Genomic DNA, 27,607 nt, shown 5'->3' with positions numbered 1-27,607 from the left:
ATATCTAGTGAGTTCCTAAATGTCAACTACCAGGCTTTGTACTGAGTGCTCAGGATACAGTAAACAAAGCAATTCCTTGCTCTCATGGAATTTAGTCAAGTGAGAGAAGGACTGAAAAATATACATCAGGAGGTGAATGCTAAGAAGAAATACAAGTCAAGGGGATAGAGACTAAGCATCATTTTTTTCTTAATGGTTAAGCAAAGCCTGATATGGGGACATTTGCGCAAATATTAAGTGGAGGAATATGTATGTGGCTTGCTAACGAACATGTTTTAAGGAAAAGGCCCTGAGCTGAGAGCATGACTGTTGAAGGAACTGCAAGGACACCAGTGGTCCAGGGTAGTGAAAGCAGAGTACAGGAGGGGAAACGTAGAAGGAAACAAGATGACAGGATGGAGGGGAGGCTGGTAGGAAGAGAGGATGTTATCTATATCTTGTACGGCCTTAGAAGTCAAAGAGACATACATAACGTCTATTCTGAGTGAGATCGGAAACCAGAGTGTCCGTGGCAAATGACATATAACTTGACTTCTGGGTTTTCGTTTTCCCCATCTTAAAAATGAATTGCAAAGTTGTGAAGATCAGAGACCATGTAGAAATACTTTTGACATAAAACACTTAAATCAACCAGTCAATACGTATTGCAGTACTCAATACATTGCATTTTCTTCTCCATACCTTGGGTAGGCTGCAGCATGTCATGCTGCTTAAGACTAAGCTCCCATGAGTGCGCATAAGGGGGATTATGTCCTTTAGGCATAGGAAAGTGGTCCTGGAGAAAGAAAAAGCGGAGCTTTAGATGGAGATTCGTTTAGTCATTGAAGATCTGTAGCTGAGGTTGTCCCTCTTCCTGTTTAAAAGGCTGCAGCGGCGCCCAACTCGCTCTCCCAGGGTCCACTGCAGCAGAGACACCGCCTCCAAAGCCTGTTTGCCGGCGACTTTCGGCTCTGTGCCTGTCGCCGCCTTCAACTCCCGGCATGCCGCGGGCGTGGGGCCGACACGTAGACTCCATTTCCCAGCATGCCCCGGGGCTCGGTCAGGACGTGCCGGCGCCTATAAGAGCCAGAGCGCTGCGGCCGGAGCCTATTGTTAGCCGGAGCCGGGGCGGTTCTGGGCGTCTGCTACCGGGGGCGCCTGAGTTTGCTGGAGCCGCCCGCCCTCCGCCGCCTGCCGGCCGACCTGCCCACCCGCCCTCCCTCCCAGCCCTGCCGCCCTGGGAACTCCCCGACCGTCGCCGCGGGCCCGGGACTCGCTATCTCCTCTCTCCTTCCCACCCGGGCTAGGGCGGCGGCGGCGGCAGCGGGGGCGGCAGAGACCATCACGGGAGGAGGCAGCTGCGGCGGGGCCGGTAATGGGCCTGGGGGTGCGGGGCGGAGGGTGCCGCCTCGTCCTTTCTCGGGATCGGCCCTCGGGCGGCTGTGGAGGAGTGGTCAACCCAGAGCTGCGCGGATGGAGGGGTCAGAAATGAGGGAGGCTCGGACGGGAGCGGTCGGGGGGCGGGGAGCCAGGGCGCCGCTGGGAAGGGAAAGAGTCGGGAGAGGCGTGGGAGCTAGGGGCACGGAGGACGCGGGCCCGAACTGCGGGGGCAGCTCGGGGGAGACCGATGGGCGGCTTGGAAGCTGGCAGGATTGCGGATGAGGGTTGAGTTCGGAATGGAGTGGAGATGATGTAGGATGGAGGGAAGTGAAGGAAGGGGAGGGCGAATAGAGGAAAATGTGGGAGGAGTGGTTGGGAATTTGTGAGTAGCAGGCAGGAAGGGATGAGGAAGGCTGGGCAGGGGCTGCAGACGATTGGAATGAGCGGGAAGGTTAGCAGGAATCAGAGAAATGGGTTGGGAGCTGAAGGGTTCAGCAGGGGTGTCCATTAAAGGGAACTGATGCCTTGGCATGCCCTTTCAGCTCAGGTTCCTGAGATCTCCCATTTTTCTGGCGTTGTGGGGGAAAACGAAAGCATCACTTGCCCTGGTTGCTAGCTCGATCGTTTTTTCACAGGCCCAAACACGCAGCTGACTGCCATCCATCCCTTTTAGTGCCATGGTCTTGATTTATTTTTTTTTTGAAGGGGTTAGAGTGGCAGCGTGACACGCAAACCGTTCTTCAATATGAAATGTTGGAAGTTATCCCCGAGAGACACAGTGTCCTCTTGTCCTGCAGTTTTCAGTTTAAGGGAAACCCATAGTTGATTCACATTTTCATTTTCTTCACTGACTTTACATCTTGCGAATTTCCAAAGCCAGGAGGATGTTGGTGTGTGCCAGAGTTATCAATGACTGGATATCCTTGAGGGTTAGTGGCTCCTGCAGCATCACGTTCCTCATCTCCCACAAAGATCTTGTGTCCTCCATACGATGGTAGTTTAGACATGGAAAGCCAAATCCTAACCTTGTGTCAGTGAATGGGGGCGGGGGGGGGGGAGGGAGGGTTGGAGGGACGCTTCCTTAAAATACCTAGTTTAAACAGTATGTTTGCACTTAAGCACTTTATATGTTCATAATCCTGGTAATCACAAGGACACATGGATCCAAGGAATTGATGGTATTTGAGAATCAGCTGCAATATCTTGTAAAAGGAGAAACAGGTCGGTCGTCTTATTCAGGTTTATCCTAACAATTAGCAGCAAGCCTTCCTTCCTCTAACCCAGCTATGGAAGATAACCCTGACGATCTTACCAGAGATTTTTGTCTCTTGACCTTTAGTAGAAGGTTGGGTTCCAGTGGAGTGGGGAGGCTTTCTCCCATGAGATATGCCTTGTCTCGTCATTTTATACTCATTTAAGAGAGAGGCCTTTGTTACCTAAATTGGCGAATACACTCTGAACCCACAAAATTATTTCTGGACAGTCCCTCTTTTGCTAGTCTCACATAAGCTGTTTTGGTTTTGGGGGGAGTGATAGGAATCCTACAGACATGAAAAGGCTTAGATCTAGTACTAAAATGCACATATGCTGTAGATCTTTATTTGGTGCTAGCCTAATATCTTCTATATACTCTGGATATGAGTTATTTCATATACCTTTGAGAAATACTCAGACACACTTGAGAAAAGACCATAAGGCAGAAGTATGTAGCCAGAAACTATCAGTTGACCTTTCATTTCACTGTCATTAAAAAGCTTTTATAGAGGTTTGCATTGTTTTCTCCAAAAGCATTTGTTGTTTGAGTTGGTCATTTTGACAGTTAACTGTCAGTTATGACCTGCATTTCCAGTCTCACCTTCATTATTTCTGTCTGTGTTTAAGTGCTTGGAGTGTAACTTACAAGTGTTTCTCTTATACACAGGCATTGATCCTTTGCCAATGAATGGTTGAGAGAGGTGGGCATGACTGATTTCTAATTGTGGTTTGAAAAGAGGTTGATTTGATGAACTGGAAAGTGTGGAACCTATTCTAGTTGCTTCTGTTGCAAAGAAAGGTCTCTTCAGGCCACTGTGGGAAGTGGATGGGAGGTTTGTTCTTGATGCCCAGGGAGTATCTTTGCCTGACAAGTCAAGTTCACACCAGAGTTGGGTAAGGAAGGCTGGGTTGAAATTTAAATTTCTATTGGTTGTCAGGACAGAGTTGATGGATTTTGTGTGTATGTATATGTATATGTATATGTATATATATGTGTGTGTGTATATACATGTATTTGTATATATAAATATATGTATAAAATGGAGTGAAAAAGTGACGCAAACAGATCCTGGGTAGCGTTAGGAGAGCTAAATCAGTACGCACATTATTTACACATAGAGCCGTAGGTTCAGATTATTCTCCGGCGTTTTAAGGAAAATATCTTTCTCCTAGGTTTCACATCCTTTCTTTCTTTTTTTTCCCCCCCTCTTTCTTACCTGCCTTTTACGATTGCCCAGAAGCCACTCTTCCAGAAGTGGAAGTGGGGAAGACCTAGAAAAAGGGGCGAAGGAGAATGAACAAGTAGCCAGCAGTCCTCGCTGCACCAGAGGAAGTGTTACCCCTGAGGGCAGCTGGGTTAAGACAGCGAGAATTTTAATAATAAAGATGATTTTGGACCAAACCCAAACTCATGCAGGGCATAAAGAGAAATATTCAGAGGGAGCCCACAATACTGGAAGCAAAGGGACACTGGAGGAAAGACCAGGAGCGCACAGTTTGCTTCCGGTCAGAGATCCCCTCATGCTTCCGGGCTGAGGAAAAGGCCACCTTCCCAGTAGCAACACTAAAGATACCAGTTAAAACTGAAGCTGGACTGAGGCCCTTTCTCAAAAGAGCAGACTTTCAGCTCAGTCTGAGTTTTTATGTGGTTGATAAGATTTTTAAGTGGGGAAGAAAAAACTCGGTTCAGTGGTCAACGGTATTCTTTCTCTCTCTCTTTTTTTTAAACATCACCCACATAAATTCTCAGTCGGAAAGATTACCTCCCAATGTCGAATGCAAGGAAGAAATTTGTTAGTTAATAGGTATCTTTAAACCCAGCTGAAATCTTAGCCCATTAAAGAGTCCTTGGCGCTCTCCATTCTTAATATGTGCGAGGAACGTGACCTCTGATGGTAAGATCAGTAGCCCGAAGAACAGAATCGATACTTTGGGCTCCTTTTTGAATTTCATTACAATTTTTATCAAGCACTTGGTTATTTTTTTTTTTCCTCCTGGCCAAGTGTATTTCAGGAATGTGCTTGTCTAGACCTATGATGGCTGAGGTTTCCTAGGTACATCTTGTGACTTGAATACAGAATTTTGATGAGATCTGCATAGAGAGATCAGGAAATCTCTTCGCTAAAGTACTCATTAGGTCTGGTTGACTAAGTAGAGCTGATCTAGGAGCAGGCAAATTGCTTCTGAGAGACTCAGTCCAGAAAAACAGCTCTGTAGCAGACAGCTTTTGACACCACAGTATATTCTGGGTAGCTGCTCTGCAGTAATGCAGCCCTGTCTTTCTGGGCAGTGTTGTTATTCCTGCTGCATAATTAGCAACTAGTGAGATCATAGTCTGGGGAGATTCTGGCATTACTGAGGCAAAGCAGGGAGGCTTCGTATCGTCACATGTGGCTCCGGCTCTGACAGCATTTCTGTTTCGAGCAGATTCATATTCTTGGGAACTTAGGTCCAAAGATGGAGAAGGAGAGAGATCTGTACCTGGGAAATGGACTATCCCTCGTGTGGCACGTTGAAAACACTGCCTGCCGTATTGACTTTACCAGAGTCAATTGTCACTTCTCTTGCTATTTGTTTTCCCCTCGCTGGTTTCTTTACAGGGGGCTAAGATTGTAAAGCTAAGTTTTCCTCGCACAGGGGATGATGACAGACCGGCCGAGCCCTATTTTATGGAGCTATATGAGATCGGAAAAGCTTCTGGGTTTCGAAGGCAGTGCAGATTCTAATCTTCAGTCCATTCTTTACAACCACATTTGATCTTTGTAGGAGGCCGGTGAGAATCTTCACCCTTGTGAAGATCTAGGTAAAGTGTTTCCCTGGCTTCTGATATACTGTGAAATTTGGGGCCGAGAGCAGTGTTTCCCAATGTGTGATCCAAGGCTCATTTGCCCCCTGAGATTCTTCCATAATCGGGTGTGTGGAACACTGCACTAGCTGTGGGCTCTCACGCTTCACCGTGCTCGTTGGCATAGTCAAGGCCTTCAAGCTATCCTCTCATAGCGCTTTTCTAAACTGTTTGGACACGGCAGTCCTATTTCCACGTAAGGCTATTAATATCCATGGAACTAGTTTATTTAATATACACACTTTGGGAAATGCCAGGCCAAATTTTCCCTAGGAGAAATAATTGGCTCTCGTTTAGGTTTAGGCACAGCCTAATTCTGCCTTTGATCCCCAGTCCCTCCTCCTGGCCCCTTGGGAGAGCTCTCCCGTGTGAGCACAAGAGCAGCTACCGTTATCCCCGGGCTAGTGAAACCCAGAGCCCAGCTGGCGTGGAACCAAAGGCCTTCACTCTGCTGGGAAGGGTGCTGCTGTACTCATCTCATTATTCTAAGGGTGACTGGGACTGAAGGGAAACATAAGTAGGAGAATGTTGGCCAGAATAGGTAGAGAAATGACCTAGTCGCAAGAGACCAGACATCAGTGCTAGCTCAGGGACTTTCTTTCTTCATTTGGAGAGCCGCATGTATAGACTTGGGAGGGAGGTCTGTCTCAGGACAGGAGTGCTGATTCCTCTTTTCCCCTGGGCAGAATCCTAATGCGCCCGGCTAACTGGTGGTGAGCAGGGGCTTTGGGGCCAACGCCGTGGGCTCCCCAAGGAAACCCCTTTGAAACCAATGGATGCATTCACGGGCTCGGGTCTCAAGAGGAAGTTTGATGATGTGGATGTGGGCTCATCAGTTTCCAACTCCGATGATGAGATCTCCAGCAGTGACAGTGCTGACAGCTGTGACAGTCTCAATCCTCCTACAACTGCCAGCTTCACGCGTGAGTGAGCCCCTCTACCCCCCACCTGCACCCACAGCCCCCCAAGCATCAGAGCCCATTGCAGTCCTTGCAACTGCTTCTTCTGTCCAGCTTGGGGATTTTCCCTTAACCATAATCTTCCTACTCTTAGCCCAACCTCGCTCTTTGGAGGACTTCACTGCTCTAATATCATAGACTTAGGTCTGACTTCCTCTAGCTGATTTTCCTTATGCCATGTTTTACAGGTTCCCAGGAACCTATGGGCTGAGTTAAATTGAAGAGGTCCAGGATACTACCCTTGCCCACCCGAGTTCCACACAATTGTAGCACTAGTAGGACATAAATGCTTACTGCCTGGACAACTGGGGAAACTCCAGATTTCTTCTTTTTTTTTTTTAATTGTTTAAAATGTTTGTTTTTGAGAGAGAGAGAGAGAGAGAGAGAGAGACAGAGTGTGAGTGGGGGAGGGGCAGAGAGAGAGGGAGACACAGAATCCGAAACAGGATACAGGCTCTGAGCTGTCAGCACAGAGCCCGATATGGGACTTGAACCCACGGACCGTGAGATCATGACCTGAGCCGAAATCGGCCGCTTAACTAACTGAGCCACCCAAGCATCCCCACATTTCTTAATTCTTATAGCTCAATTAATTTCTTGGAAAGAACTCCCACATGAGAGCGGGAGAGGGACAGAGGAAGAGGGAGAGAGAGAATCCTAAGCAGGCTCCATGCCTAGTGCAGAGTCCCACGCTGGGCTCGATCTCACAACCATCTGGTCATGACCTGAGCAGAAATCAAGAGTCCAACACTTAACTGACTGGGCCACTCAGGTGCCCCAGAACTTCTGATTCTGTAGATCAGAGGATGCCTATGGACCAAATCTGGCCCGCTGCCTGTTTTTGTAAATAAAGTTTTATTGGAATACAGCCACACACGTTGTAATTGATGTCATGCTACAGTGGCAGAGTTGAGTAGTTGCAGCAGAGTTGCAAAGGCTAAAGTATTTATTATCTGGCCCTTTAAAGAAATACAGCATCCTCTGCTATAGATTATACACACTGTCCAATAGAATTTTCTCTTATGATAGAAACGGTCTAGGGGTACTAGGTGTCTCAGTCAGTTGAGTGTCTGACTCTTGATTTTGGCTCAGGTCATGATCCTGGCATTGTGGGATCCAGCCCCATGTTGGGCTCCATGTTGAGTGTGGAGCCTGCTTGGGATTCTCTCTCTCCCTCTGCCCCTCTCCCCCACTTACACTCTCTCTTTCTTAAAAAAAAAAAAAAAAAAAAAAAAGTTTTACATCTGCACTGTCCAGTATGATAGCCATCAGCCGTACGTAGCTGTGAGCACTTGAAATGTGATTAGTGTAATTGAAGAGCTGAATTTTAAATTTTATTTTGAGTAACTGAAATTTAAATCGCCACAGGTGGTTACTTGCTGCCATACTGACTGAAGCTATATAGATTGTTACATCCTGAAAAGATGGCCTAGATGTCCTCTTCCCAGCTGATGTCCAGAATTAGATGTTGTGGTCATCTGTGTGGGTAAAGTCAGTCTGGAGGCAGTGGTTCGGACCAGCTGATGTTCAAGGCCCCTCCCAACTGTGCATTTATGATGTGACGATCAGAAGTTTCCCAAGGTTCAGAGAGCACTTTGGACAACAGTTGAGAGCCTAGTTGAATGAGAAAGAACGAGACCGCCAGGCAGGCCGTTCCTGGGTTAGTAACACTGCTCTGTGCTCCCTTCTCAGCCACATCCATCCTCAAGCGGCAGAAGCAGCTGCGGAGGAAGAATGTGCGCTTTGACCAGGTGACCGTTTACTACTTTGCCCGACGCCAAGGCTTCACGAGTGTGCCCAGCCAGGGTGGGAGCTCTCTGGGCATGGCCCAGCGCCATAACTCCGTGCGCAGCTACACGCTCTGTGAGTTTGCTCAGGAGCAGGAGGTGAACCATCGGGAGATTCTTCGTGAACACCTAAAGGAGGAGAAGCTCCATGCCAAGAAGATGAAGGTGCCTAAGGGGTCTGGGATCTGGTATTTAACCGCGTTCCGAGATAAAATGGAAAACCATCTGGGTCTCTGGATTCTTTATTTATTGGTTTTAAATTTGCTGCCCTCGGCACGTAGAAATTCCAGATCTTTTTAACGAGACATCCCAGATTTGGAATCCGATCTCAGTCTGAGACACCATTGTTCTGGTCTCTGGCGGGGAGTCTACACAGGGTAGCAAAATGGCTGCCCTAGAATTCCCTACCCTCAGCAGATTTTTAAAAAGTTTAAAATGTGAATATCTACAAACATTCGAGTCTGCCACCCTTGGAATCTGAGGAAGCACAGTGTTTCAGTTTCTTGTCAAATGATCGTCTGTTGTCCCAATGCCCAGAACGGGTTTTAGATCCTTTACGTTCTCTGATAGGACCCTGCTGTTTCTGTAACCCCCGTCACCTTGAGGTGATAGTCTTTTATGTGTAAATGACAGTGTAGCCAAATAGTTCTTTCACTGTGGATGGTCCCGGGCCTGCCGCTGAGGCCGCGCCAGCTCTCGCAGTGTAGGAGAGCAGCGCTGGAAGAAGACCCGTCTCTCGCAGGATGGCTCTTCACAGCTACCCGTTTGCTTTCAGCACTGCCTGGCACTCCACAGCCGTGGTTTCCACCAGGCCGCAAAAAGGTCCCCCCGAGTTCCTAGTTCCAAACTTGGAGAACACTGCTTCTGGCCCGGCCAGGTTTCTTGTGGGCCCAAAGCCTGCTGACCCATATTAAGACAGGTGGCTGCGTTATTTCCAGGGCTGCGGGTGACCCCCTGATGAGCCACACCAGATTGTGGTGTGGTCGGAGAACTGACGGCAGGGGATGTGGACTAATGATATCCCTTTCCCCCTGTGAGAGCCGTGTCTCCTTCCCTCAGTCTACTCCCAAAGCCTCACACCTGTTTTTCTAACTGGAATGACATTGAGGCGTCCCTTTCTTGTGTCTGAGGAATTCTGTCACTGACCCTATCACCTTCCTGCTGCTATAGCAACGGCTGGGGAAATAAACACTGTTCTCATCATTTGCGACGAAGGCTTTCTTCCCTTTCCGTAGAAGAAACCCGTCTCCTAAATCCGGTAGAGGCATAGCCTGTCACAGCAGGATTCCATCCTGTTCTGTGGCCCCCCCCTTGCAGGATGTCTAGGGACAGAGCTCAGCAAACTCCAGGCTGGCAGAGGATTCCTCCTTATTAGCAGACTTCGCGAACAGCAGCACTGGTGGCAGCTGGTACATCTTTCTGTGTCAAGAGAAAACCCTGCCTTTGCCCTCCCCAGGTCCAGTTTGCTCTTAGAAAGTTTTCCTATCTTTATTTAGCGCTCTACAGGGGAGACTGTTGATCTCAAAGATACATCTTTTGCATGGCCCATGTGCCATCTGATATTTTTTCCTTTTAGGCTGCCAACAAAAACAAAAAAACTGCTGGTGCTCTGTAGCTTTGATTATATATAATTTTTCTAATATTTTCATTAAAAAATTTTAAATTTACTTTGAGAGTGCACGCACACGCGTGCACACACATACACACACACACACACACACACACACACACACACACGTGGGGAAGGGGCAGAGAGAGAGGCCCAAGCAGCCTCCATGAAGTCGGTGCACAGAGCCCGACATGGGGCTGGAACCCATGAAACCATCAGATCATGACTTCAGCCAAAGTCAGATGCTCAACCAACTGAGCCACCCAGGTGCCCCAGTTATTTTTCTTTTTAATTTTGGCCTTTCATTCCTTTGGACTGCCTTATTATGGGTAGTATGAATTGGGAATCTAACATTTTTTTTTTTTTCCCCAAAAGAATATCCAGTTGTCCCAATACCATTTAATGCCAGAGGACTCTTCTCACTTGATTTGAAATGCCACCTCTATCGTGTTACATCCGTACATTTGTGTGGGTTTCTTTCTATTGCATCTCTAGCTTCTTTCCCTTGAGAGGACAGCGAGAGGGAGGGTGAGGAGGAGGCCATGAGGAGGAAGCCATCCCCAGTGAAATAGGCAGGGGCAATCCCAAGGTCTGCAGAAAGGCCCCTCAATGTTGGTCTGCCTGCTACAGAAATAACAGACCAGGAAACCCCCAGAAGCACCACTGTATTTGTCTCCTCTGTCCCACCTTCCCACAAACAAACACAACAGGTGTGGAGCTTATTAGCCAGGCCTATTGCATCACGTCCCCCAGGAGCTGTTCCTTTACCAGCACCAATCTGTGGTTGTCTGATGAAGTAAGCCAACCCCTCCAGTAGCTTGGCTCTCATCCTGCTAGTAGCTTCCAGAGCTCTGGAGATGATGAGGTCTCATTTTCTTCACTCGAATTCTCTAGTGAGTTTTCAAAACTCATTCAGCCAGCTTGTCTTCACACTGTCCTTCCACTAAGACTCCCTTTTCTGGCTGGCTATCCTTCTTAGCCCAGAGAACCCAGATTTCTGCCTGTAGATGGTACCTTAGTGCTATATAAGCCACCCTGCCTCACATACTGCTTTTCTTTGAAATCAAATAAAAAAGTATCAGGAGAAAGAATATGTTCTAGACTGTGGGCCGGAAGTGAGAGCTTTCTTTGGTAGCCATTAACAACTTGCTCCTTTTTTTTCCTCCTCCCAATGAAATGAAGCTCTTCTGTATATGTAGATCGTTGTTGACACTGTGAAGATTTAGGCTCATTGACAAAGACCCGGTGGCCTTGTACTACACTTGAGTGTAGTCTTCCTCCCAGAATGTGGTTTTGGGTCCTTTGGGGGTACATATTGAAGGGTGTTTTGCAACGTTCTCTATCCATCCAAGGAATATCTAGCCATTGATAGACCTTCTCCTCCCTGTGTTAGAAGGCAAGTTAGCTAAAGTTAAGGGACACAAGTCTGGGAATGGAGAATATATTCGTGGAAGAATATTATCTTCTAGGAGGGAGGATGAGACACAGGTTTTGAGAAACTTTGATCTACCAAGGTGATACCCGGTGTCGACAGGAAGGTGTTAGAACTACAGAGCTACATAAGGCTTCCTGCCTTCCTGCTCTAGGTTTATTCTCTTAAACTATCCAATATGGTAGCCGCTAGCCACACATGGCTATTTTTTTTTTTAAACTTTATTTTTGGGGGAGAGATAAGAGGCACAAGTGGGGGAGGGGCAGAGAGAAGGAGAGCGAAAATCCCAAGCAAGCCCCCCCACCATCGACGCAGAGCTCAGCGCGGGGCTTGAACTCGTGCACTGTGAGATCATGACCTGAGCCGAGACCAAGAGTCGGCCGCTTAACCGACCGTGCCACCCAGGCGCCCCATGTGGCTCTTTATACTACACTCGATTAAAGTGAAATGAAATGAAAACGTTCAGCTTCTCATTTGCACTAGCCGCATTTCCAGTGCTCAGTAGCCACACGTGCTATGAGCAGCATGGCCATTTCCATCGTCGCACCAGGTTCAGTTGGACTGTGCTGCTCTAGACACCCACTGTGAGGAGGTGCCTGCAAATACTCGAGGCTAACCTGTCCTCCCTGTCTCCTGGCAGCTGACCAAGAATGGGACGGTGGAGTCGGTGGAGGCCGACGGCCTGACCCTGGATGATGTTTCAGATGAAGATATTGACGTGGAAAACGTGGAGGTGGATGATTACTTCTTCCTGCAGCCCCTGCCCACCAAGCGGCGCCGAGCCTTGCTGAGGGCTTCGGGGGTCCACCGCATCGATGCCGAAGAGAAACAGGAGCTTAGAGCCATCCGCCTGTCACGGGAAGAGTGTGGTTGCGACTGTCGCCTGTACTGTGACCCAGAAGCCTGTGCCTGTAGTCAGGCTGGGATTAAGTGCCAGGTGAGTCCAAGTCGGCCTGAGAGAGCATATCTACTCTAGAGTCTGGGGGACGTGATGCGGGTACCCATGAACACGGGAGGCCGCCCGTCACCCGTGGGTGGATTCCCCGTGAGTGTGGACACTCCATAGCTCCATAACCCTCCTCCACCAAGGAGAAAACCAAGCACGGCAGGATTCCTAGGCTATGGAGATAGCAGTTACCTTTTCTGTGTTTCTCACCTCAGAGGTGATGAAGAGGCAGCTGTCCGCAAATGGGGGAACAGGGAACAGGGGTTAGTAAGTTTACCATTAGTAGCTATTCCTTAAATATTGATTTCGTGAGATAAAAGGAAGCAGAGAGCTGAGTTAGTCCTTTAGATTTTATCTTCACTCACAGGACCTCTACCCCAATTTTGTAAAACTCAAAGTAATTCTCGGATCCTGTAATTTAGGATCAAACTTGGCCTGGCAGAGGTTAAGTCCAGGATCTTTTTTTTTTTTTTTTTAGTTTCTAAAATTAAAAAAAATTATTTATTTTGAGAGAGACAACAAGTGAGATAGGGGGACAGGATCCAAAGCAGGCTCTGTGCTGACAGCCAAGAGCCCCACGTGGGGTTTGAACTCAAGAACTGTGAGATCATGAAGTCAGACGCTTAACCAACTGAGCCATCCAGGCACCCCTTAGGTCCAGGATCTTAAAAGATAGAAGACCTCGTTCCCCACCTGGCCTTCCGACAAGGGACAGGTTAGAAGGCCTAGCCCAACTGAAAAGAGTAGTACCATCCCAGAGGATGAAATCTACCTGGAACTTGTAGGATGTGGGTGCTGAGTCCTTCTGGTTGAATGGATCCTAACCAACCTTTTGTTTCTTAATTTTAGGCAGGTAATAGCTCTAGCTGATCTGGCCAAATACTGCTTTTCAGACGGAAGTCCCTAATATATCATTCTGTTTTACAGTCCTGAGAATAGTCCTAAGAATTGGACTGTTCTTAAGACTGGAATGGAGAGTTCTAGAAGTTGATATCATAGGAAGACATTGTGTGTTTGTACGTATTTGCTGATGTTATTTTATTTTTGGTGGGGGGGGGGGGGTTGCTTTTTTCCCTTTTGGGATCCAATAAGGAGGTAGAGTAGATCCCCTTTCCACATATTCCTGGTCTATAACTGTTTCAGAACTAAACTGGCCAACCATCAGGGAAAAATGAAGTAGGCAGTGAAAAGCTGGCCATTATTTTGTTGGGACTGTCATGATAGCACCTTAGCAAACTAAGGCACTTTCGCTAGTTTCCCTGGAATGTATCGATTGCTTTGGACCAGCTAGATCTACTTCCTTTCCCACGCCTGTCATTGCAGAAGGCACTAGGCTGGGGCCCCAGCCTTTGTCTTCTCAACACACCAGGTAAGTTCTGGGAAAGTCTGAGGCACAAAAATTTCTTCCACTCTGAGAACTGTCAGCATGAGAGGTGGTCTCAGGACTTTTTAACTGGAAAGGCCCTTTGACATGATTTTTGGCTACACTTTATTTGGAAGAGGAAACAAAGCCTTGGAGAGATACAGGACCTTCCCGAGGTCACAACTGCTAACTAATGGCTGTGCTGGAATCAGAACGCGAGTGGTCTGAAAACTACCACCTCATGCTCTTAGGTCACCACATTGCACGTTACGCTTTGAATTAGTTGTTCCTCTTGTAAGAAGACCTCAAATCCCAGCTGCCCGTGTTTGCCAGCTGACGTCTCCTATCTCCGTTATTAAATCTGCTGGCCTCATCTTCCCTCAACCTCCTTGTCCCCTCCTCAGGTGGATCGCATGTCCTTTCCGTGCGGTTGTTCCCGGGATGGCTGCGGGAACATGGCGGGGCGCATTGAATTTAATCCGATCCGGGTCCGGACTCATTACCTCCACACCATCATGAAGCTGGAGCTGGAGAGCAAGCGGCAGGTGAGCCGCCCGCCAGCCCCGGACGAGGAGCCCTCACCCGCCGCCGGTTGCAGCCTGACGGGAGCCCAGGGCTCCGAGACACAGGACTTCCAGGAGTTCATTGCCGAGAACGAGACGGCGGTCATGCACCTGCAGAGTGCAGAGGAACTGGAGCGGCTCAAGGCAGAGGAAGACTCCAGCGGCTCTAGCGCCAGCCTGGACTCCAGCATCGAGAGCCTGGGCGTGTGCATCCTGGAGGAGCCGCTGGCCGTGCCCGAAGAGCTGTGCCCGGGCCTCACAGCCCCCATCCTCATCCAGGCTCAGCTGCCCCCGGGCTCCTCCGTCCTGTGTTTCGCCGAGAACTCAGACCACCCGGCCGCCTCGGCAGTGAACAGCCCGTCCTACTTGAACGGTGGGCCCCTGGTCTACTATCAGGTGGAGCAGAGGCCAGTCCTGGGGGTGAAAGGAGAGCCTAGCGCAGAAGAAGTCCCGCCTTCTTTCCCCAAGGAGAAGGATCTGAACGTCTTCTCTCTCCCGGTTACCTCACTGGTGGCTTGTAGCCCCACAGACCCAGCTGCCCTGTGTAAGTCAGAAGTGGGGAAAGCGTCCACCCTAGAGGCGCTAGTGCCCGAAGGCTGTAACCCTGACGAGCCTGAGAGCGAAGACTTCCGCCCCTCTTGGTCCCCCTCGAGCCTCCCCTTCCGCACGGACCATGAAGAGGGCCGTGCGGTGGAGAAAACCTCACAGCAGAGTGAGGACAGGCCCCCTGAAGATTCTTCCCTAGAACTCCCTCTGGCAGTGTGAGCCGGGGATGGAGATTCTGCCTCTGACCCATTCTCTATTTATTCCCTTATTTTATCTAACACCGTTTCAAAACAAAACTGTAGAAGCAGCTGCTACGCCCATGTTATTTTATTGGGGTCTTGGGGGGATGGGTGGGAAAGAATCGTTTGTACGAGTATTTTTTAAAGGGTAAACAGAACCAAGGAGACCGGTCCCAGCTGGATGTGGGGAGAGTCTTGGGGCAGAGGAGGCCGCACAGTGCTGAATACTGAGCTTTCTGGGCCGTTGGAACAAAGAACGAGGATCTCACAGGAGAAGCTGGGTAATTCGAGCAGCTATTCTTTATGTAGGGACCAGAACGCAATAATTTGAACAGCGTGGCAAAGCTCCCTTCCCATTTCCCGAGCTCCAGGTGGGGAAGAAGCTCAAGTTTTCTCATCGGTCACCCTGATACCCCACTTTGGTGCATAACGCAGTTGGAGTACCATCTGGCCAGATCTAGAGAGGAACGGGTAGAAGGGTCTCTGCTTCTGTAGAAAACCTCCAGAATTTAGAAAAACTTAACCTGCCTTCCCTGGCCCCGTTTGGTAAATAAGTTAATATTTGACACGTTTGGTGTCCTCCGACCTGTTCCCCACACTGGGGATTCCTGGTCTGTAACTTGAATTCTTTCTTTCACATGTTCTTAGGTACTAGAGTTAAACTTGCCTATTTGTCTCCCCCACCCCCTTTCTTTTTCCCTTGAAGAAAAAGCTAGATTGGCTGGGGATGTGGCCTAAAGAGCCTGAGGCTTGTGCCTGTGTAATGCCGGCTCCGTCAGGCAGCTTCAGGCCGGGGCTCACACGTCCCACAGGAGGCATATGTGGAGCATTGCCTGTGTCCGAAAGAGGCAGCAGGAAAAGGCTGCTGTCTGCAAAGAAGTGGACTTGATCTGTGCCATGCTTGCTTTTTCACCCAGGTTCCCCCCACCCCGCTCTGGGAGGTTTGAGCTTTAAAGGAATGCAGGACGTGGCAGTCTAAAGTCACCAACTAGTTTTTGTCCTTTTCTTTCTGTACTGCCCTTGTGGTCCTTGGATATACAGGGTTAAGAGAGTTTTGCTATTCCAGTCCCCCCGCCCTGACAACTGCAAATGTTTATTGGATCCCTCCAACTTGATACGTAAAAATTGGAAGCCAAACGAATTCTTAATTGCTACACACAGCTCCCAGGTTCCAAAGAGTTCAAGTTCTGACTGTTACTTTTGAGATCTATAGAGTGGGACTCAAATTCGGGTCTTACCTCCATGGGGGGACACGGTTCCCGTTCTTCTTATGTCCAGCTCATGTGCTAGGATGCGCTCTGCTAAACACCGCTGAATTCTTATTAGTTCTCTTTGCGTCCATTTTAAAATGGAGTCAGTAGGGAGCAAAAAACACTCTCCACTAGCATCCTTTACATCACACTTCACTTCTCGTATGGTTTATTGACCAAGAAAGAACAAGTGGAAAACTGTTTGCTTTTGGTGGGGAGAGAACTCTTCCTACTTACCTTGATCACAAAGCCTTTTCTTGTGGGACGTGAACGCACTCTTTATGTATGTCACAGCAACATTTCACCTAGAAAATCTCTAAACTGAGCCTGTGAGGCCTTGTACTTAAACGGATACGTCTTTTAACCCAGTCTGCCTCTCCAGTTCATTCCTGGTTTTGCTTGGTTTTACATTTGGAGGGGAGTTCTTCAGTACAAGACCTTGTCCCTCCCCATCCTCTAGCCTCACAAGAGAGTCTTAAGCACCTGAGATGTAGACACTATCCCAAGCCAAGCCACACTCCCCCATGATCGGCCATCCCCTTGAATAGAAGGCTGAAGCTTAAACTGCAAACTTTCTTCCTGAAAGCTTATATTGGGAGGGGAGCGTGGGCTCTAAACATTCCCTCCTTAGGAAGGCTCCAGCCTCACCTTTGGAAGTGGATTCCACCTGCTTGGTAAGAGACACTTTAGCCTTTGGGGTCAAGCCAAGAATTGGAATCTCATTATTAAACTCATTGCCAGCCCCCAAGAGATTTGATTTTTCTGAAAAACTAGTTTCTTAATCCAAGTCCGTCCCTCCAGGAACAACACTTCTGACTCCCACCGATGCCAAGTTTTTAAATGCTGAAATATTAACACTGAGCATTAACTGTCTTGTTAAGCAAAGGGCCTTTTCTACAACCTAGTCCATCTCGTTTCTGGTGCTACCTGAGCTGGATACAGTCCTCGCTCATGGTTGCTAGAAAAGCTAAGCCTAGGCCTCTGATCACAGGACCGTACGGCTTCAGTCCCACTCAGTCTAGGCCTAGACAAAAGAAATCTCTTAATACTGCAACTCTTAAGATTTTCCAGTTTCCTTTCTCATATACTGTACACAGGTAGTATTTTCAATGTGAATCCAAAGCTTGTCTGGTTCTCTGAAAACAATTTTTTTTTTTTTTGCCTTTTAGGTCCTTTACATTGTGATAATGCTGTATTTAAAGAGAATATTTAAATGTAATATTAAAGAAATATTCAAAAGAATGGTGTGTTATTCTTTATCCTGGCAGGCCACAACTTAGTTACTTGTTAGACAAAGGGTGCTTCTCCAGCGTTGTATATAAAACCAATTAGGTCAGTTAGATATTAATGTTAACAACAGAAATGTTTTACGATGGAAAAACAGAACATTCTCTTTGGAGCGTCAAGAACTTGACGTGCATCGTATGCCCTTATGCACCCAAGCTGGAGCACGCTTGATGCTCCCCTGTTGAAGCTTTTCCCTGTCTATAGTCCGTATCCTGGGGGCTCATCTGCTAATCCCGTTTTCTTTACAATCATATATATATAATCTTTACAGATTATGTATCTATAATATATATAAAATTCTCTGTTCCTGGTTATCGCGTTAAAATTGAGCAGAGGATCGGTGTCAAATCCGTTCCCTCAGAACTTCCATCCCATCAGAAGCTTCTATCCCAACCGACTACGTCTCCATTAGTTAGGTTACGTCCGTCTTGTCAAAGGAGTTTTAGCAAAATCATCCGAGTATGCAGAAGTCACTTCCAGCAACTGGTTTCAGGCAGTCTTTACTTGGCTTTAAAACAGTGCTTCATGCATTTAACAATAAGTTATTACACGTCACTAGCGTACAGGGACAAAAGCTAAACCCAACGTACTCTCGACGCAGACCACTCCCGGGCTCCCAAGCAGGGTGGTCGTTAGTGCCTTGGAGGCTTAATCCAGGGCCCAAAGGCGGCCACTGGCAGTTACAGCCGGACTGCCGCAACTCAGCGGAGGTAGCAGAGTTTAAGATCTGTGGAGGCTGCACCACAGCCCGGAAATTAAGACAAGGGTGGGGTGAAGGCTATAAACACGGAAAGGGTCAACTGGCACTTGTATTTCCTTGCATCGTTGCCATCAGAATGTTCCCATATATGAATAACTATTTGCTTTAAAAAAAAAAAAAAAGTGTTTCATGGACTTGGAAAGGGAGTGGTTAACCCAGTGAGGGGACCAAAAATAAAAATAAAAATAAAAAGCCTATTTTTGGTCACAAAAAGGATCGAGGGCAGCATCAAAGGACACGCACAGATGTAAATGCCCCAGTTTCAATAGGGCTGCCCCCCTCCCCAGCCGGAAACTAACAAAAACCCAGCTGTAAAGAATGTGGCAGTGGTTAAGTCCGAGGCTGCTAGGACTTGCCCCACCTGGGGCAAAAGCTCACTTCCTAGGATCTGAACTCAAAACGTCACAATTAAAGCCCAGTACGGAGGCTGCTGCCAGCTCTGGCTGATGGTGAGGAAGTTGGGATGACACTTCTGGTAAGAGGGTCTGTTTCGGTTCCAGCTCCCTCCCTCGAGGGTACCACGCTGGAAAGCCCGCGGGCACCTGCTCCTCTGCCTCCCGCACACCCCTGCCAGGGCACACAGATGCTTTGCCGGCCGGTGCTGTTTGGTACCACGCTGCCATACTGTGTGACTGCAGGATGATGCCACCCGCTCCACGTTCATTCAGCGCCTTGAGCCGGTGTAGTTGATGGAAAGCAGGACCACGTTGTGTAGCAAAAGGGACAGCTCAGCTTCTGAAAACACCATCAATGTTAATGGTTTGGCCAGAGAACAGTCACCTGGGGCGGGGGTGGGGGGTGGGGTGGGGAGGGGGCAGGGCTTGATCCTGGAGTCAGGAAGCCAAGTGCAGGGAGGTGTGACATCGAGAGGCTACTGTTCTTGAAGGTCCCCTGCTTCACCCCAGTCCCTGCCACGGATGCTTTCCTTTCCTTCCACCAGGTATTCCTTTCTCCTCATCCTCACTTCTTGCCTCTCATGTGGTGGTGGGAGAAAATTCAGAGATGCTAATGGTAGTGAACACTAACTATTGTCACCCTTGGGATTCTTCTGCTAGAAGCTGGTGCTCTGGAAACATTTCTTGGCTCCAAGGAGATTAGTAGGCCTACCCTGCTATTCACAGGCTTAGAAAACATCAAAGCCCAGCCAAAGGTTCCAACAAGTGACTCACAGGCCTAATACCCACCCTCAGATACTTTTTATTTAGCCAATTGTTTTTGATTTTGTGGGGTTTTTTTTTAAAGATTTGTTTTTATTTTAAACTTAAAAAAAAAAAAACGTTTTATTTATTTTTGAGAGAAACAGAGACAGAGTGTGAGCAGGGGAGAAGCAGAGAGAGAGGGAGACACAGAATCTGAAACAGGCTCCAGACTCTGAGCTGTCAGCACAGAGCCCGACACGGGGCTTGAACTCACAAACCGTGAGATCATGACCTGAGACAAAGTCGGACGCCTAACCGACTGAGCCACCCAGGTGCCCCAAGATTTATTTTTAAGTCATCTCTACACCCAACGTGGAGCTCGAACTCACAACCCTGAGATCAAGAGTTGTATGCTCTACCGACTGAGCCAGCCAGGTGCTCCAAGTGTTTTTGTTTTGAGTTTGAATGCCTTTAGACTGGCGCTTCTCACCCGGGATAATTCTATTCCCCCTTCCCCCACAGGACATCTAGCAATGTTGGGAGACGTTTTTGATGATCAGAACTGGGGTGGAGGGCACTACTGACATCTAGTGGGTAGAGGGCAGGGATACTGCTAGATACCCTCTAACGCACATGGTAGCCCCCCAGGATGAAGCATCTATAGTGCTGAGGCTGAGAAACTGCTTCAGACTGGCATGCATGTAGTCTTGGTTCCCACAGTCCCTGCTACTGCCTCTTGTCTTGCACAGTCTACTTCACTACCTGCTTAGCCCCTGTAGGCAAATGAGTTTATACACAGGATAAGGGTCTCACAATACTCACTCATCAACTTCAAAGTAATCTCAGAATAAAATATAAAAATTATTTGAATTTGAGTGGCATAACCACAAGGATGGGTCTTACCTTTCAGGCTGCAGGAAATCTGTAGCCATTCTCCCAGCCAAGTTCGACACCTCTCTTCAGCGATATGGGTAGAATTCAAGCCACGAAGATAACAAGCCTATTATCACCCAGAAGAGAAACAGTCCTCAATAATCACATAGCAAGTATGGCCATGAACTGTAAACCTACTAATAATTCAAAACCAATCTCATCCCCACAAGAAACCTTTCTCTGTGGCAATCTGAACTACAATGGACAAGAAGACAAGCAAAGAGGACTATATAACCAAAAATAGTAGGTCTAAAGAACAGTGTCCCTGGTTTTTGAAAGGCCATAAGCCAAAACTACTCTGGGCAATTCCCTCCCATGAGTTCACTGAGAAAAAAAGACACAGAAACGAAGTGAAAGAATAAAGAGTTTGGGCTTTGTTCTAACAACCAAAACATGGTGGAGGTCTCTGTAAGCTCCCAGTCCTGTGAGCTCAAAAGCCCACCAAGGATTGAGGGTTGATATTGCCATCAAATTCTTACCGATTTCACTTCCTGAGGGGTCAGGTGGCCAATCCCCAGCTTTACCAAAGCTTTGTCCAGTTGGTGAATTACAGTGGTATGAGTCTTTAAACGGTGTCTCAACAAGAAAGAAGGCAGATAAGGTGTGAGAAGCATGGCTCGACTCAAGGCTTTCTGTAACGCAACGACACAGGAGGAGAAAGTCAGCACGGCATTACCATACACAGAACCTGAGGCAAGGCGAGGCTGCGGAACAGAGAAAGCCTCGAAGTGCTCACCATTTGCAAAGCATGGAGTTGGTTCATGCCCAGAGGATGGTTAGAGAAACACTCTCTCAGAGCCAGGATATCATGTATTGCTGGGTGGGTACCATGCTGTATCTTGGGAGAGCCAAGAGATTGGTAGAGGTTAGGAAGCTCCTGACTGGCCCTCTTTCCTAGTTTTAGTGCAAACTGGATCTAACAAGAGTCCTAGTTTGCAGGAAGGGTTAGCTAGAGGAATACCTTGGTGCACAGCTCTGTCATATGCCACCGGAGTCCTGCATCAGAAACGAGAGGGATAACCCTTTCTAAATAGCCAAGGATTTCTGGGTGGGACTGCTTCCGGAGAGCATGATAGATATCTAAGAAATCAATTTGTTGCTTTGGGGTCCAGAAATGTTGGATCAGTAGCTGCCTAGGAAACAGGTACCTGAAAGGAAAAGGAATCACAATGTCACTTGCTGAAACCGGCATCTTCAAAGCGATCTAAGAAAGCATTTGGCAGATATGAATACTAGAAAGAAGAAATGGAGACATTACTTCCTACCTCACTGACACGGAAGCACAATTTCAAGCAACATTACTGAGGTTTGTGAAAGCAAGCAGTGGTGGAATAGCCTCGCATGCAGTAATTGGATAAAATGACTCCTTTTGAACCAAAGCATCTGAAGAACATATGCTGGACAGACCGGGAGACAGATGCAGACAGAGCTGGTCATTATATGGGATGGTGACAACCTCAAGCTGTTGCACAGTCCGTATGGTATATAAAATGTGAAAGTCAAATTTGTTTTTTAATTCATTTTCTGCATGTGTGGTGGTTTTAAAGCACGGCCACCAATTCTCTGGCATCCCTCTTATTGAGAAGGAAGGTCTATGTCCCCCTTACTCTTAAATCTGGGTGACTGATTCAACCAATAAAGCAGAGCAGAAGTGAGTCTTTGTGACTTCCAAGGCTAGGTTATAAAAGGCCACCCGGATTCTTATTTGCTGAAACACTCACCCTTGGAGCCCTGAGCTGCCGTGTAAGAAGTCCTATTACTCTGAGGCCACCATATTAAAGAGGCCACACATAGGCACTCTGACAGTCCCAGCCTTCCGGCCATCCCTGCTAAGGCACCAGACATAAGAGTGACCTTAGATCATCCAGACCAGTCCATTCATCAGCTAAATATCACTGAGAGACTTCTGTCAACATCACACGGAAGAGAAAAATCAGTCACACACCTGAACCCTGCCCAATTTCCTGACCCACGAAACCATGAAAAGCTATTAAGCTTTGAGGTTGTTTGTTATGTAGCAACAGATAACTAAAACAACACACAAGATCAAAGTTTAAAAGTGTCATCTTTGCGGGGGGGGGGGGCGCCTGGGTAGCTCAGTCGATTAAGCATCCAACTCTTGACTTCGGCTCAGGTCACACGGCTCACGGTTCGTGAGTTCTAGCCCTGCACTGGACTCTGTGCTGACAGTGCAGAGCCAGCTTGAGATTCTCTCTCTCCTCTCTCTCAAGATAAATAAACTTAAAAAAAATCAATCAATCAATCATCAAAAGTGTCGTGTTTGGATACAAAGTAAAGATTTATGTGATCAGAATATGAAATGCGTTTCTCTCCTAAAAAAACTGTCCCAAATTGCTAAGCCTCTCAGGGAGTGGGTTGCTGCCTCTAGGGATGATGGAAAAGGTCATAATCTTATTTCACAACACACAGGGGCAGCTGAGAGGCAGGAAAAGTCTACACTACCTACACCTACAGCTAACCCAGTAATCCAAGTGTTACCAAGTGTGGCTAATTAGAAGACTGGAGCAGGAAATGTGATAATCTCTGCCTATTTCTGAAATGGAAAGTTCTTCTTAAAATAATTTTGAATTAAAAAAAATCTATATATCTTCAATACGCTGGGAAGATAGAAGTCTGTACTCACATTAGCAAGAAGACCAGGTAGTTGGCAAAGGGTGGAATGGAAATAATACCTAGGAAAAGACACTTGGTGACGTCTCGGCGGAACTAAGCAGAAATAAACACAGACGCAGTTTTAACCCAAGTAAGTTCTTAATACAATGGACAATCCCTCCCCCAACACTGTGCAGTAAATTTCTATTACAGCCCAGAGAAGGATCAAGGTTATTTCTATCTACCTCTAGCTGGTAAGTTCCTTGAGGACAGAAGCCCTGATTTGTTCATTTTTGTATCCCAAATAATGTCTAGTACAGTGCCTGGCATTATACCAAATCTCTCAACAAATTCTTTCTGATGTGCCAAATGGGTCCTAGGTTCTCGCTCTCAGTTTCAAAGTCACCACCAAAGTGAACACCATCAAGTCACTACCAAATACTACTTTCCTGCTGCCTTTGGGATCCTTGCAGATTTTTATATATTCAGAAATGAACTCGATTTTAGTGTCCACAACTTTCATTCGGCAAGGATGCCAGAATCTCTACGGAGCTCTGTTGTAGAGGGCTACAACTCCGAATAAACCCAATTCTGACAAATAACCCGATGTTCTTACTTAGTTCGATACTTTGATCTCACAGCAAAGGGGAAAAGGTTGATCAGTGGTGAACAAGATAGGAAAGGAAACAAAACAAAACAAAAAACACTTGAGATCTTAGTTAACTTTAATTACCTCACCATGAACTTCTGGGTATCTGCCCCCGGCCCATACCTGTCTCAAATGCTCCATCTCCCGGTATGAAAGTTGATGAAACTTTACATTGTGCTTCCACATATATGTCTTTATTCTTCTAGCCTTTTTGGCATCAGCCCAAAACATCTGCAATCCTGCCTCATTAAAGTAGAGGACAGAGTGTAATGTTATCCCAGTGTGAATCTTACCACACAGGTCCCTAACTCCATGTCTAACCCCAATGCACGTACTTGTCGCTCCCCAAAATTACTCTAAATCAGAGCTCTAAACTAGGACACTTAAAACTCTTGTGAGGCCAACTTGTATCTCTTTTCTCATTCTTCTCCCCTGCAACACACTACCTATCTCCCAGCCAAGCCGGCCTTCTGTGATCTACTATAGAATGGTCTCCCTCTTCTGGTTCATTGCCTGCTCCCTCCTTAAAATGAAAATTCAAGGGGTGCTGGATGGCTTTGTCAGTTGAGTGTCCGACTCTTGATCTCAGCTCAGGCCATGATCTCACGGCTTATGGGCTCGAGCCTCGCATCAGGCTCTGCGCTGACAGGGTGGAGCCTGCTTGGGGTTCTCTCTCTCTCTGCCCTTCACCTACTGTACGCGTGTGCACCCTCTCTCTCTCTTAAAAGAGATAAACATTTAGAAATTAAAAAAATTCAAAAGCTCCCTAACTTCAGGAAGTCTTGCTCAATTAACCTTATCTTTTCCCCAACCAGATATTAACTTACCTTCTTTCTAGAACACTTTTAGAAATACTATAATTCAACATATTTCTATGGTTCAATTTTTTTCTTCATTCGATGATTATTCTTACATTTTATCTAGGACTTTAGTTCTTAAAAATGCTTTCATATTTATGAATGAAATGATATAATGTGTAGGTTGGCTTCAAAATTATACAGGAGAAGGTAAGTGTATAAATGAAGTAAGACTGGCAGCCATGAGTTGGTAGCTGTTGAAGTGAGACTGAGTATATGGAAATTCATCACATTATTCTCTCTACTTTTGTGTACATTTAAAACTTTACACAGTCAAAAGCTTAAAAACAAACCAACCAAAATATTTTTTCGGACCTTTTTCTCATTTAATCATAGTTATAAACTGGGAGCAGAGAAAGCAGCCATTCTATTTCTACTTTAGATTTTCCATGAAGCTAGTAATAATCATGATAATATTCACAGCTGACAATATGGTACTTTGTTGTAATTGGTGATATGATAAAAGTACAGAGTATAATAATAGAGATACATTTATTGAGCACATACTATGATCAGGCCATGAGTACTTTACAAATACTGATGTATTTAATCTTCACAACCATGTGGGCCAATAGGTAGGTTCTATTATTATTTTCTATATTTTACAGATGAAAAAAACAAGGAACAGAGAGGTTAAGTAACTAGTCCAATCACATAGCCAGTGACAAGCTAGGATTTGAACACAGGCAGTCTGGCACCAGAGTGGACATGTGTCATTATACCATCTCTTAGTAACTAGCTCAGCTTTGATTTTAATGAAAACATCCAGAAAACAAGTATATGTAGTGCAATTTCCACAATATGCTACCTATAGATTTGTGATAACCATTAAACCACATCTGCTTATGGGCCAAGTCCACTGATAAATCACAGGGCAGGTCTGTGCAGCCATAGACATCTGGCCTGGTGCATGTCAAAGAATTTCCATAATAGGCAGCTGCGTATGGTTAAAAAAAGTGCAAAAATACCTATAGGCATCCCCCTCCGGATGCTCTCAGAAGTTGTTGTCATAATACTTTTCTAGAAACATTCTCCAGAAGTGCTAACTTAAAAGAATTCATTTCACGCTCAAGCATTTATGAAACAGAAACCCCCCCCAGCTCACATCACATAGCAGAACATGCAAACACTCTTACTCATTCTAACTCTTTGACATTGCTCATGAACTGATTCAAGGGATTTCTGTTTTGGTTTTACCTTTCATGAAGATTGTGTACAGGACATAGAAGCGGGGGAAATGACGACCCAAGAAACGATGGTATTTCCCATTAATCACTTTGGTCTTGGTCACCACATAAGAAATCAAGCTCTTCACATCTGCCTTTGGAGAAAGGTGGAGGTTTGAAGACCTACAAGGAAGATCAAAGAGACTATCTGGGCATCAGTCCTGGAGTCCGTTCACACTAATGTAAAACACCAGGTCTCACGGAATGTATGCTAAGGCCTGAAACTTCTGAAATCCAAGGAAGATCTTGGGCTCAGGAAGAGATAAGCGATCAGAAAAGAGAAACAGATCGGGCAGATGAAAGATCAGACAGGAAGGAATGTTGGGTGTGGGTATGAGTCTGCAGGCAGCGCAAGGCCTGAGGGACCATTTGAACAGCAGGCTAAGGCCAGAGAGATGGGATCCAGACAAGCAGCCGTAAAGCTTGAGTAGAAAAAGGGAGGCTGAAAGAGCTCGGAATACGTGGGGGATTCGGACAATATGGAGCCCTGAAAGTTGAAGCGGGTCAGGAAGCCATATGACTAGTAGGGATCGGGGTGCGAATTCTGAGCAGAATAAAAACCCGGGGCTAGGACGTGTAACGCTAAGAATTAAGAAAAGGCATGCAAACAAGGTTGAGAGACTGGAAGGGCCTGAACATCAGAAACGCTTTCCTTTCTCCCACGTCCCTCACCGAGGGGCCCCCCAGGCCAGGCCAGCGCGAGGGCGAGCAAGTTGCAGCTTCCGGGTGACATAAGGTCCGGGGGTGACCGCCGAACCCCACAAGGCAGCCCGAGCCCAGCACACCCTGGAGAGCGCCATCTTCACAGCGAGGGCGGGGGAGAAGGAAAGAGGTCGTCTTTAGGTCAAAGTTCACTGTACGTCACGTTCGTTCCAGAACGCATGCGTCTTTCCTGAGCGCTGATTGGTATCCATAGACGGCCTGTCTGAAGCTCCCCTGGCGAGGAACCGATGCTAACTAGGTGGCGAAAGAAGGAGCAGGATTGGATGCATCCAGTATTTCCTTGTTTAAAAGCGCCGGAAGCGGGTTGTCCCGAAGGGAATGAGGACTTACGGCAGTGGTTGGTTTTGCGATCTTGAGGACGTCCTCTCTCTGAGGACCTGCTGACCCCTCGCGATTCACTAGGGCTTCCTAGCGCCTCCCTTGCCCTCTGTCCTTACTCCGGACTTCGGGGCCTTGAGGCGGTGGAGGGGGGTTGGGGGGGCGGGGACGGTACCAGGTGTCACGGTGGCAGTGACTGGGGCCAAGGCGCCTCCTGGGGGCTGGGACCCGAGGCGCCCTCTAGTGGCGGTGGCCGGGAACTGTCCAGTGTCAGTCGAGGCGATGAGGGAGCGGCCCCTGTGCGCACTTAAGTACCTTTTTACTTTAGCCAGCTTTTTCTAAACTAGGTTTGTGGGAAGGTGTCTTTCCTTAAAAGCCTCCTGAAGACCAAGGTCGGGTCTGAAGTGTCACTTTTCCGAGAGGCGTTCTCTGTCCACTTTATCCAAAGTAATGCCAACAAAAAGGGTACACATTTTCCTCCGTCACCTTGTGTGTGTATGTATATGTGTGTGTGTGTGTGTGTGTGTGTGTGTATAATGTAATACATTATATATGTATTTATACATATATGCGTACATGTGTTGTATATAATGTATTATACATGTAAACGTACATGTGTTATACATATATACATGTGTGTTATATATGTATACGTACATGTATACATTATATACATATGTATAATGTATATATATACACATTAACTTAAATTGTAGTTAACTGCACGTGCAATATTGGTTTCAAGAGAAGTCAGTGATTTATCCCTTATATACAAAATCCAGTGCTCATCACAAGTGCCCTCTTTAGTACCCCTTACCACCCTTCTAGCCCATCCCCCACCTCCCTCCCTCCATCAACTTACCACTTACATTGTTTATACATTTGTTTCCTTGTTTGGCCGGCTCCCTGAACTAGACTGAGGGCAGGCACCTTCCTGCCTTGTTCACTGC

At 47.0% G+C, this 27,607-nt stretch overlaps 2 protein-coding genes across 9 annotated transcripts; one reads left to right on the top strand and one right to left on the bottom strand.

Moving 5' to 3' along the window:
- The first annotated feature begins 1,109 nt into the window (after positions 1 to 1,109).
- Positions 1,110 to 15,789, top strand: CSRNP2 (cysteine and serine rich nuclear protein 2). Of its 4 annotated transcripts, none has more exons than XM_047065695.1 (5): positions 1,110 to 1,351; positions 6,145 to 6,381; positions 8,110 to 8,369; positions 11,886 to 12,182; positions 13,959 to 15,789. In XM_047065695.1, exons 2-5 carry the CDS (start codon positions 6,231 to 6,233, stop codon positions 14,880 to 14,882), a joined length of 1,632 nt encoding a protein of 543 aa, XP_046921651.1. In that variant the 5' UTR covers positions 1,110 to 1,351; positions 6,145 to 6,230; the 3' UTR covers positions 14,883 to 15,789. The 4 variants fall into 4 exon arrangements, with proteins under 4 accessions (XP_046921651.1, XP_046921649.1, XP_046921652.1 ...); XM_047065693.1 differs by having other exon boundaries at positions 1,110 to 1,460; XM_047065696.1 differs by lacking the exon at positions 1,110 to 1,351 and adding an exon at positions 2,441 to 5,416.
- A 2,120-nt stretch (positions 15,790 to 17,909) lies between these two features.
- LETMD1 (LETM1 domain containing 1) lies at positions 17,910 to 26,416 on the bottom strand. 5 transcript variants are annotated; one of them, XM_047065700.1, is made up of 9 exons: positions 26,289 to 26,416; positions 25,588 to 25,739; positions 23,618 to 23,772; positions 22,916 to 22,998; positions 21,233 to 21,419; positions 21,008 to 21,109; positions 20,751 to 20,903; positions 20,242 to 20,338; positions 17,910 to 18,934 (listed from the first exon to the last, which is right to left on the bottom strand). In XM_047065700.1, exons 1-9 carry the CDS (start codon positions 26,414 to 26,416, stop codon positions 18,864 to 18,866), a joined length of 1,128 nt encoding a protein of 375 aa, XP_046921656.1. In that variant the 3' UTR covers positions 17,910 to 18,863. The 5 variants fall into 5 exon arrangements, with proteins under 5 accessions (XP_046921656.1, XP_046921654.1, XP_046921655.1 ...); XM_047065698.1 differs by having other exon boundaries at positions 23,657 to 23,772; XM_047065699.1 differs by lacking the exon at positions 26,289 to 26,416 and having other exon boundaries at positions 23,657 to 23,776; positions 25,588 to 25,644.
- Positions 26,417 to 27,607: the final 1,191 nt, after the last annotated feature.

This window comes from Lynx rufus, unplaced genomic scaffold (genome assembly GCF_022079265.1).
Source record: "Lynx rufus isolate CCGP_SWC_20201006 ecotype Redwood Valley unplaced genomic scaffold, mLynRuf1.p SCAF_7, whole genome shotgun sequence".
Classification (NCBI taxonomy): domain Eukaryota; kingdom Metazoa; phylum Chordata; class Mammalia; order Carnivora; family Felidae; genus Lynx; species Lynx rufus.
This window is presented reverse-complemented; position numbering and strand designations above follow the sequence as displayed.